This window comes from Anabrus simplex, chromosome 1 (assembly GCF_040414725.1).
Source record: "Anabrus simplex isolate iqAnaSimp1 chromosome 1, ASM4041472v1, whole genome shotgun sequence".
Lineage (NCBI taxonomy): Eukaryota > Metazoa > Arthropoda > Insecta > Orthoptera > Tettigoniidae > Anabrus > Anabrus simplex.
This window is the reverse complement of record NC_090265.1, coordinates 1,613,452,492-1,613,464,851: the sequence shown is the minus strand read 5'-3', so window position 1 is coordinate 1,613,464,851 and position 12,360 is coordinate 1,613,452,492. Positions and strand designations below refer to the sequence as shown.

Genomic DNA, 12,360 nt, shown 5'->3' with positions numbered 1-12,360 from the left:
ACATACCCATGTAAATGGAACCATTCTTCGTCAGGGAAAAATATTATGCATGGATCAATTATTTAGCAACATCCAATTACAAAAACGTAGCCACTTATCATAATCATGGATGCAGTTTGTGTACTACAGTTACCTTGTGTGATTTCAGTTTCAATCTTAACATTTTCGTAGCCTGCTATGCTGAGCTCTTCGAAACTCCTGCTTCTTGTTCAAGTCTTCTTAGGGATTTTGTAGGCGTATGTTCTGATCTTTCTGCGATTTCATTTACCTTTTTCTCATTAATTACTTGTTTTTTAATACTTCATTTTTTATCGAGTAAAGAACCAGTTCCTCTCAGTTTGTTTATGAATTTCTGCACAGTCTGTATGTGGGGCCCTCCACCTGGTCCTCCCTCCAGTGCGTACACCTGGAAAATTGTGTTGCAAATTGCCTAGCAACTTCCCTGCAAGACTCTGGTTTCACATAATTATCGTTCATGAATACCCTTTCCTCTACCGTCTACACATGTGGAGGCATTATGAGAATTATACCCCGAAGTAACACTTTACAACTCGAGAACAGTTGGAGTGACAGATCAACACTTAATACACATTCTAAGCGCAGACCTGAACTGTGAAGTACGGGCATTCGCGTGCTGTCATTGCTCTGTGTAACGGAAAGTGATGAGTCAATGGGAGGCAGATAAGCTGGGCATGCCTGCCGGCCAACTGACGAGAGACACTCGAGCCAGTAACTAATTTAAATGTGGAGTTTAGCCAGGGACAAAAGCTATCTTTCATGGGCAGGACAACCGAATGACCTAGTCATGGGCTTCTCACCGAGGTGGCTGCAATTCGAAACCTGGTGAACATAGGTGGGATTTTTAAAATGGAAAGTCATGTCCCAGTGGTTTCGATTACATGTAAAATTGGGGTCCCATACTATTAACAGTCCTGTAAAACTGTAAGCTTGTAGTTTTTCCTTTTTTTCCATTGCCAAACCTGCTTGTTGTATTATATGTCGGTTAGCCTCATCCCCAATGACCTCCCTTCCCCCATAGGCACTTCAAATAGAACTGTATTTTTGAAAGTTTACCAGGGAAATTTACCATTATTGTGTATGGTAATTTTGATTTACAGATGTTTCATTCTTGTATTTTATAGGTCTCTGCTTCTCTTTGGCAATCCTAATTTTTTGCATCTGTTGAAAGAATGATGTTATGTGTCACTTTAGAAATTTGTGAAGGTTGTTAGTTTTCCTGCATTGAAATCAAAGGCCATTTGGTGTTCTTGGCATGGAAAAGGTGAAACAACAGCCTATACATTTTTCCTCAGAGCTGCAGAAACCTTATGAGCAGTTAGAAATGATCCCATATCGTGGAATTTAAAGATACTGTAGTTCTACAAACAACGTCTTAACACATTGGTGACTGGGTGCTTCTCATGCTACACATCCCCTGTGCCCAGCCATTTTCTGAGCAATTTAATGCTAAAGCACATGCATAGAATCAAATGAGCCTAACTTCATTAACCTTGTACTGATTGTAAAGAAATTTACTGGAGACCTTAAATAGTCCTAATAATATTTCCTGGTGTGGTAAGATGTATTGGGGGGGGGGGCACACAGCAACTATTGCAGGTGTACCTTTTATCACTCCATTTGCCTTTGCTGTGACACACTATGCACACTCTTGTAGGATTCTTTATCACTCCTGTAGCTGGAATTTCCATGAGAACATGATCCTTTATCTGAACTGACAGTCTTCCAGGTGAGTCCTTACTTTGGGCCCTTTTGGCCAAGTTTGAAAAGGCGGAAGGTTGAGAATCAGCAACACGTTGATTGTCAGTCAACCAGGCCCTGGCCACACCCATCAGAAATGTTTGTATCTACTTTATTATTTTTATTTTTAATGTTCAAGGTACAGTACACCTTGAATGCACACTTTAGAAGATTTCTATGCTTCCTTGACATATACCTGACATGGTGAATTTTTTTTTCATTACACCCTCTGTGAGAATTTGACTCATCATCATTATCATCATCATCATCATCATCTTGAGCAATTTCTAGCCTTTGGCTGGGTCTGTTTTTAATTCTTGGACAAAGTTTTATGGCCGCATGCCCTTCCATGCATCCCTCCATCTACTCCGAAGGCTGCTCCTAACCTAGAGAACAGACACCCCGTGTAGCTTCTCAGATATTACCTGATGGGTTTCAGAAGCATTTCTTCCTCTGAAAGAACATCACCTCCCAAGGGAACTTGCCGATTGAAGCTGTTGGCCCTCTCAGGGTGTCAGATTGTTTCCTACAGAGTAACACACTGTGTTGAGTTGCTGGCTTTATGGTACACTTCAGTACTATAGCAGGGTCACCTGGCCAGACTACTGAATTTAGCTCATGAGAAAACAAAACTTTGATCTGAATTCTTCCCTAAACCGTTCTTTCAATAAATCACACAAAATATTGTGTTTACATCTGGGTAGTGACTCAATGCTGAATGTTGGACAGCATTAAATAACCTGACTTCCTAAGACAGCCAATAGCATCAGGTAGATGAGCCTTTTTAGGTGGGATGATAGCCTCCTCAGTGGAGGAAATGCCTCTTGAAGCCATCTTATCGTTTCTCGTGAAGCTGCTTAGAAAGGCACAAAGTAGAGGTCCATGGGACTCTGCTGATTGCCAGTATCAGCAGTGGGGCAGGTGACTGATGAATTTGACAGTATATTCAATGGCAGTGTCCAAGTCTCAGTCAGCAAGACCAATCTCGCTTGGCGTCAAGGCAGCAACTGGCTGTAAAACATTTTGCAAAACCATGCTGACAATGAGAGTACTGACATATTTGTAGAAAGATAACTGATAGGTTGCCTTTCCTCAAAAGTGAGGCAAAAGCTAGGTCACCTGTCCTCAGACAGTAAGTGGAAAATACTTTGGCAAGAATGAGGATCGACATGTGGAATGTTGGTACACATACAGGAAAAACCTCCAAACTTACAGTCATTGTAGAAAGGCACTGATTGGCCATCACAGCTGTGCAGGAAACAAAGTGGAGTGGAGAAAAGGCCAGAAACATCAGCCGCGGCTATAAACTGTTCTACAATGGTGACACCATTGTACAGAATGGCCTAGGCATTATCCTTGACAGCCATCTTATCAGAAGACTGATTTCAGTTAAGTGAAGGCAGTGAAACTAGCTGTGGATGATGTTGTCTGCCTGAGAATGATCTCTTACATGCTCCACTGGCTGTGATGGAATCAGCAAGCAAAAATTCTGGCTGGCTGTGATGGAATCAGCAAACAAAAATTTGGGAAGAACTACGATCATCTACTGCTGCAATTGCCACCTAAGGAGAACAAGAATGCATAGGGAGATTTTAATGGTCTTGTTCGATGGACTGACAAGGATTATTCTGAGTGTCATGGAGGCTTTGGTTACAGACGAGGAACGGCCAGGGTGAAGAGATCCTCAATTATGTCGCAGCATACAGTCTAGCTGTGGTCAGCATACATTTTCAGGATGACGAGATAATCACGTACCAGGTGAAGACCTCACCAATGGTACAAGACCAAATGGAAGAGAAATAAGAAATAAATTGACAAGAGGGTTCACCTTTTCAATACAATAATAAACAAGTCTACCAACTCAGGAACATATTTAAAAAGCCTAAAACACTTATAACACAAACACAGATATTTTACACAATACCAATTCTATTAATCATAGCAACATGTTCACCAAGTCAGATGTTTATAGACTCAATTGCAATAACTGTGATGCATCTTATGTTGGTCAAACAGATGGGAGCTTCCATGCATGTTAATGCCCTAAAATATATTACATTTTCGGCCATGGGACAGCACATGGGTGATACTAACTATAGGTTCTCTAATATCGACCAAGACATGAAAATTCTCAAAGTTACAGAAAAAGGCCCCCTACTCAATGAAAAAAAAAATGAAAATGAAAACCTACAACCTGTTTTCCAGTTATTGAGCGGGTCAGGGGTGTAATGAATGAATCATATATAGGCTATTAGTACGATGGGGTCGCCACTCCCAAAGTCATTTATCAGTGACTGATGGATGCTATGAAATGATACTGGAGAGAGTTGCTGGAATGAAGGAATGAAGGACAACAGCGTAAAATAAGGTTTATTGACATAACTTGGTAAATAGAAGAAAATGAGAACACACACACAAAACAATTAGAGGAATACAAAGGGAGAAAGGATACTCACATTCATGATCTTTTAAGGTATGTGAACACAGTCAAATCATTTGAATCATAAAATCCAATCTTGTGAATTTCAGTATACGTGTCACAGGAGCGCAGGGAAAAGTTATTACAATAATATTCAGTTCTTTCCTTTCTTGACAGAAATAACTAAAATTTGATGCCAAGCATTTCTTTCCTTAGAACAAAACATTAATGATACATGAAAGAAACAACGTTTCACATCAAAAGAATACTATCATAGCATCGGAATGGACAAGACTAGAAATCAGTTCATTCCTTTTGAAAAAAATTGCAACAATCTCCAAGGAAACTGTATCCACCCCCCAAAAAAGTCAGAAAAGTAAACCTGGCAGAAAAGGAATAAACAAGGAACACAAAGAGATTAAGGGAGTTGACATAGTTACAAAGGTAAATAAACATGTCATAAATGAAATAAATAGAACCGAGAGAAAAATCCCAAAAATGGGCAAGTAAACAGGCAGATAGAGCCAAGAACAAGTGTAAGATAAATTAATAAGTAATAGAAATAAAACAACATTTGTAAGACACGAAAAATAACATGGATCCAGCAATCATACAACATCAACACACACACGCAGAGACCAAAATAAGTAAGGTAGAATAAATGATATAGTGTCAAGACACGTTACAACGAGACTCCTAACAGCATGGCAAAAGTAATCGTAGGCTTGTGAGCTTGATCCAAATGCATAGATCAAAATCCTGGGTTGCAGAAATATAGGCAAGGCTCACCCATTCGTCAGCATAACCATATCTCAGCACACATGCTACGTAACACATTCATATTGTCCGAAAAGATGAACATGAAATGCACAGCATTAGCGTTAAACCATATAGACAGAATATAAGCTCCAGCCAGATGCAGAAACCAAAGAGAATGATAAAAGGTCTGTAATAAAATCACACACAAACACATCATCCACACGGATCATATGGACCAGTGTTATCTCCCGCCCCTATGTAGGGATGGATACACAACAGGCAGACAAGAAGAAGATGAAAGACATAAAACGTCTGCAGCAAATGAAATAAAATCAATCTACGGAACAAAAATCTCTTAGCATGTAAGATCAGCATAACTATGGCAAGCCATGAAAGGCAAAAGAGATAAATACCTGAAGTCTTGAGAAATAGGATCCTTAGATTCTATTTAATCCTAAACATTGATTCAGAATGGAGAATCATAAAGGGCAAATAAGGAATCTTTTTAAAATACCTGTAGAAATTTATTAAAATCATCCCATAGCCCAGCGCCTCCATCTTTTCAATCCAAGCCATTCTTGCCTCTCTCTCAGAGAGTAAAAGAAGCAAAGAATAGTAAGAAAGAAATGCTTCGTCAGTCTGTCATAACAAGAGCTGTCATCTGTCAGATAGAGGTGAATTACATGTCAAGTTCGAGAATACTAAAGCAGTCAGATTAATCTATGGCATCGATAAAGAACACGATGTCAGAAGGTACAACATGAGGGTAACTTGGTGTAGCACAGCAGTTAACAAGAGCAAATATATTTATTTTTAAATAGGGAAAATAAATTGATTTTAGAATAAAATACCCAGAAGTTGAAAAGCTTCTCAAAGTAAGACATTACAGTTTATGTTTACCATGTTACTACTGTGTATTGCTGACTTATATAATGAATTTTTAAAAAAAGTCTTATTTTCATGAACTTTCTATATTTCTTCGTAAAGATCTATAGGGAGCCAAAATTCAGTAGTTCAGGCCAAGTCCATGGCGTCGTTAGACTGCTGTTCGGATTGTGGAAGGGCCAAAGAGGAGTGGAACGTAGCCTTTTATGGATTGATGTTCAGAAAAAAGAGTGAACATTCTAGAAGAAATCTATTTAACATAAAGTAGAAACTTCATAATTTAAAAAAATAACAGTTAACATTACACAAACCTTATTGTTGAATAACAAAGAAAAATTCACATAACTTAAAATCTTAAAATATCGAAAGTTCAAACAATCTGAAAAATAGAGAAACATTTAATGGATCCACTACACATTATGCTGTGTGACATCTTATGCTCAGTGCATTTAATTTGAAAACATATCTGAAAATTCCTCTTCCATTTAAGTACTAGGCTAATCCCATATCTACGTGCACAAGCTACAAAGAAACATGAGTTACAAGTTGAAATGGTAGCTTGCACAATTGCAAGTTTTGAAGGTTAGAAGTGGATAACATTTGCTAGTGAAAATATTTAATACCAATGATATACATCATAAATTAATACAGAAATCTACAGAGGTCAAGCCTAATGGAAATATTATATTTAAATTTATAAATTGTTAAGAAATAGATTTAGCACTACCAAAGTGAGGATGAAAGTAGATTGACATAAACTACTTCATAGTGAAATTCAAATTTTCAAAAATTGGGTTAATAGAAATCAGCGGGGAAAGCTCCTGCACATACGTATTTACCAAAGTTAAGTTTGATTTAATTATTTAACAAGAGAAATACCTGGAGCCCCCCGCCCGTCCTGTGAATGGGAGTGCGTGGACAACACGTCCTGTCAGTAGATAACCCAAGATAGAAGTTATGCTGCACTACCACGTGTTGCCAGAAGATGTGTGCGGGCGTGTTGACACAGGAAATAGGACAGCAGATTTACATAGTCAATAAGCATGCAGTAGTTTGTTTACCTTATGATGTCTACTAACCAATCGTATTACAATTTTTGCTGGTACCATTGTCCTTGATGCTATTTTCGAAACATCATGATATGGTGTAACCAGATGTAAGAAGCTGCAGAATTGTCATGTAGCCTGTAAGGAGTCCTGCAATTACCTTTAACGATTTTGAAAATTAAATGTTCTTGAGAACAATGCACTCCACCTGACTCAATTGTGTTCATCCCATTGTTTGTTCCTTTTCATGTTCCTAACTCTACAACTTACTTGACATTAGTCGTTGCCTAACTTTGCTATTTTGACTTTCAAAACGAGAGTATTAAATAGGTGGAAACATTTTAGCTCTTGTTTTGAAAGTAAAAATAGCAAAGTTAGGCAAAGGCATTATATCGCTCTTCAGTATGAAATAATATGAAATTTATTACCTGTGAATTATTTGACTTCATTAGCTCCCTTGTTTAGATATATTTTCATTGTGAAAGTTCAGTGCTATTTTAATTATTACTCTCTGTGTTTCGTTTCATTTGTGTTCAGGGCATCAACGGGAGCTGTCTGAGACATCAAGTGGAGGGTCAGAAGAAGGTCCTTACCCAGAAGTTGAAAAGCTTCTCAAAGTAAGACATTACAGTTTATGTTTACCATGTTACTACTGTGTATTGCTGACTTATATAATGAATTTAAAAAAAAAAAAGTCTTATTTTCATGAACTTTCTATATTTCTTCATAAAGATCTATAGGGAGCCAAAATTCAATAGTTCAGGCCAAGTCCATGGCATCGTTAGACTGCTCTTCGGATTGTGGGTATTCCTTGAGATTTTTTATGCTCAGTCCAAGCAGAAGTTGAAATAATGCTTTGTATTGTAATAACGCTACCAATACTGTCGGGGCGACGATATAATTAATATTATAGTAGAATATATCACAATGAAATAAAATGTACCATAATTGATAAGACAACGTTACGTGATCAAACGTGCTTAATAAAATATAATAAGAAGTAGGTATGATGAGGAAAATCGCGCAGTAAGGAAGGAACTAGGCCCAAAAGAAGATGACCAGAATAACAGTGCAAAATAATATATAAATATATTTTAACAACCATAAGTTAACAACTAGATAAAAATTTGGAAATGGAAGAAAAATCTAAAAAAATATGTGCCACATTTATAAAAGTATACAATATGCATCGAAACCAGAACCCTGAAAAGGAAAGGGACGCATGGGAAGGGAAAGGGGACTAGGATGAGAAGGGATCTTTTTCACCGGGTAATTGAATAGTTTAGCAGTAGCAATAGATCATAAATGAGAACTGAAGAAGCTTTCTTTTTGCAAATAGTCCGTAGCGCAGTTCATAAGTAGAAAAAGTCTATGTGAAAGTTTTTAAAGCGAAGCATTGCCACTCGACTGAGTAAAGTACCGTATTTCACGGCATAATCGTCGCACTTTTTATACCAAAATTTTCGAAAAAAATTGTAGGGTGCGACCATTATACGATGAATATTTAATACCAGTATTTGTATTACTCAAAAATGTATTTGTAACTAAATTGTATTTGATACAAATTTAAGATGCACGTAATACTCGCGTTTATACATCAAAATAATTAAAATAGTCTAAAACAAAATTCATAATTTTTCGCAACAATTCGGCGAACGTTTTTCCAACCTGAAAATAAAAATGAACGTATTAAGTTAATTTGTCATTAATTTGAGTATTAAAGTTAAAATATTACACTTGCAAAAAATTATCGCTTTGTTGTGAAATGCGGACTTACCGGTACGCAATTTATTCCAAATCTTCGGTGTCGCTATCGCAGGTGTCGCTATCTGATGCGCCGTCCTCGCCTCTGTTAATACCAGTATCAGATTCTTCGTCTCCCTGCCACACTGCGTCATCTTCGGAACCGTCTAGTGCATTCGAAATCCCAGTCCTTTTGAAGCTCTTGGAGACTAGTTCAGGTGGTATAAGATCCCAACTCTTCTTCACCCACGAGCATAACAAGTCCAAGGGTGGACGCCTGATATTTCCGGCGGGCGTCAATTGCTGATCGCCGCTCATCATCCACTCGTTGTAAAATCGACGTAAGTGGTCTTTAAAGGGTTTATTAACACATACGTCTAGTGGCTGCAAAGCAGATGTTAGGCCACCTGGAATGACTATCTGTCGTGTCTTATTTGTAGTGAGAATTTGCTTCACTTCGTTCACGAGGTGACCTCGGAAACTATCTAAAACAAGCGGAGCTGGTTGTTTTAGTAGTGCACCAGGTCTTCTATTCCACACAGTTTTAACCCAGTCCAGCATGAGTTCTACGTCCATCCAACCCTTTGGTTGCACTCGTACATGAATTCCACGGGGAAACTGTATATTCTTAGGCATCGTTTTCCTCTTGAAAATGATGTAAGGCGGCAACTTTCTCCCGTCAGCTGTAATGGCTAGCATTGCCGTGCATCGCAACTTCTCACTACCGCTGGTTTTCATTAATACACTCCGTGATCCTTTTAGCGCAATAGTGCTGTTGCGAGGCATATCAAAAAAGATTGGAGTCTGATCGGCATTACCGATTTGAGAAAGCAAGTACGAAGTTTCCTTGCGCAAACATATGACAAATCGGTGAAAATTTACAATCTTGTCCGTGTAATCAGCAGGCAACTTTTGGCTTAGTGTTGTTCTCCTTCGCACTGACAGATTGTGTCGTCGCATGAACGCCTTAATCCACCCACGAGTCGCCTTAAACTGAGTTACCGGTATGTTGTGTTTGCGCGCTACCTCCTGTCCCTTAATTTGTAACATTTCATATGATACACTGCAGCCATTGTTACGTATTTCACTGACGTACCTAAACACTTCTTCGTCAATTATAGGAAACTTCCCTGTTTTAGGACCTCTAAACGCGCGTCTAGAAGGGTTTGTGCTTTTCAGCTTGTTTTTTACTTTCCGCCAGTCACGCACCAACTTTTCACTCACATAAAATTTTCTTTCTGCAGCTCTGTTCATGTGCTGTTCAGCGAAGGCAATTACGCTTAGCTTGAAGCCCGCAGAATAGTTTCTATATTTACCCATAATCGCTTATAAATGCTTCACACGTTAATGTTTTGCGATATAAATGACTTTCCGTAATTGTTCACTATTAAAACAAATTATTTCTGCAAACACCCAAAACACAAATTAAAAACTTAAATTCTCACGCACAGATGTCTACAGTAATCACGTAAATCTGAAACAAATAAATGCATCTGTGATCTGTCCATTCCAGAGCAGCCAATACTGTTAGGCAGCAAGGAAGCATGCAACAATTTATCAGTTTAGCTCGTTGGTTGCGACACACTACTGCGCTTGCGCAAAGCTCGCAAACCGGAGCTCTAGCTAGCGCGGTGTAGATCTACTGTATAGTTGACTGTATTTCGAGACGTCAGTAACAAACATTCATTTTTTTCAATTTCTTTTAAACATACGGTAATTAGGTTAATATTTCTTCCCAGTTATTGATGATTTTACATTACATTACTGACGAGTTTATAAAATAAAACTTTAATAGCATTGGATAATAATTATCTTGACTGCTTGGATAAAAGTTTTCATCCCATGCCCGGACACTTATGACGTAGTAGTAAGATAAGAGTCTAGCGATGACAACTGAGACATCGTAAATAATTCGGCTGAATAATTCCGTGGAAATCTGCGTTATCGTCTTGGATTTCACTTCGTGCGCAATAACACAGGAGCCGGCCCCATGGTGTAGGGGTAGCGTGCTTGCCTCTTACACGGAGGCCTCGGGTTCAATTCATGGCCGGGTCAGGGAATTTTACCTGTATCTGAGGGCTGGTTCGAGGTCCATTCAACCTACCTAGCCGGTATTTCCTGGTGACGTTGCCGATAAGCGATAACTTACAGCCTTACGTATTTCAAATGGGAACTCATAATATGTAGGTGGTGAATAAATAGTACACTGTCTCGCGACCACGTTGTCAAACTGCCGATAGCCTACCGGTAAGCATAATATGTAGGTGGTGAATAAATAGTACGCTGTCTCGCGACCACGTTGTCAAACTGCCGATAGTCTACCGGTAAACCATGCGTCGTACATATACCGGTATTATTTATTTATACGTTGTGCAACATGTCGCAAACGTGACTGTGTTGCCGAATTGCCCATAAACCATACACGTATTTAAATTGCGCATTCATGTGCAACTTACGTTGCAGTTCCATTTACCTTTTAACCAGATTAGTGAACAAAATTTGGACGTGCGACGATTATGTAATTAAAGGTTTAAAGTCCGATTTTTGTATTGAAAATAAAGGATGCGACGATTACGCGGTGGCGACGATTATGCCGTGAAATACGGTATTTATAACAGGCAAATGCCAGAATGAAGGTAAAGTCCAAATGCAAACAAATGCGTTATAAGCCTTGCTCACCGAGTTGCAGCAGATAATGTCCAGCTGAAGTTGACATAATAACACAGAACACAGTTGTTAGCGTGTGTAATCCACCACTCCGCCACGTAAGCCCGACTCAAGGATGGATGGGCGGAGAGGGCAATTTAAAGAGGAAAGGAAGTTTCCAGAAACGAAGCGAAGGCTATACACACTAGCGAGTTCTAGAAAGAATAAAGTCACATGATGCACAGTACACAAGCACGGCAAAGTGTAGCACAGCTGACGTAATCAGTTGAGTTGACAGTAGGTGAGCAGAATACAGCATGCGGCGAGCGTGGAGTTGAAGCAAGCAGCGCCAGGCAACGTAGGGAAACGTAGTGTATATACGGAGATCGTAATAATATTCCCCAGATGCCGGCGAAAGCGAAGCGTCCAAAGATGAAGAAGCGTGCAGACGAAGTAGGCAGAGTAGCAGAGCATCCAAGAAGCAAACGGAGCATGCAGATGAAGTAGCAGCGTGCAGGTGACAAAGCAACGAAAGCGTAGCGGTCTTCACGAGTGGCGCCAACTCGAAAGAGCGAAGTTCGTACGCTAGAAGCAGAAAGCAGACGGCGAAAGACAGAGTACCCAATGAAGAAAAGAGGCAACGAAGAAAGAAAATGGAAGAGATGGGAAGGACTAGAACAAAGGAGGATGGCGAGGAGGATGGAGGGGGAGATGAAGATGAGAAAAATGAATACGAGGATGACAAGAAACTGGACCGGTCCAAAAATAAAGGGTTCATAAGTTAATACAATTTTTAGATATAGATACACATATTACAAAAAGGTACAATATAAAAAAAATACAGCAAATATATATATGGCACAAAGATATATAACAATTTAGTGGCAGATACATGAAAGGAATTCCATGAGAGCAAAAAAAAAAGAAAAGGTTTATCAAACCTCTCATGGGGAGTGCGGGTCGTGACGGAGTGACGGACCACAGCATCGAGGAGCAAGAATATAACAAAAAGGAATAGGGAACATGCATGATCCGGGGTTTTAATTAAAAATATGCTAATCTGATTCAAAATTGCATGCAGAATTCAAAAATGTGATCAGAATG

General features: G+C 39.0%; 1 protein-coding gene across 2 annotated transcripts in view; it reads left to right on the top strand.

Moving 5' to 3' along the window:
* Positions 1-12,360, top strand: part of LOC136858596 (TATA element modulatory factor) — a 335,705-nt gene that overhangs the window by 88,151 nt on the left and 235,194 nt on the right. For both annotated transcript variants that reach the window (XM_067138270.2, XM_068225630.1), the window contains exon 7: positions 7,405-7,484. In XM_067138270.2, coding sequence (XP_066994371.2) covers positions 7,405-7,484 — 80 coding nt within the window. The remainder of the gene's footprint in view (positions 1-7,404; positions 7,485-12,360) is intronic.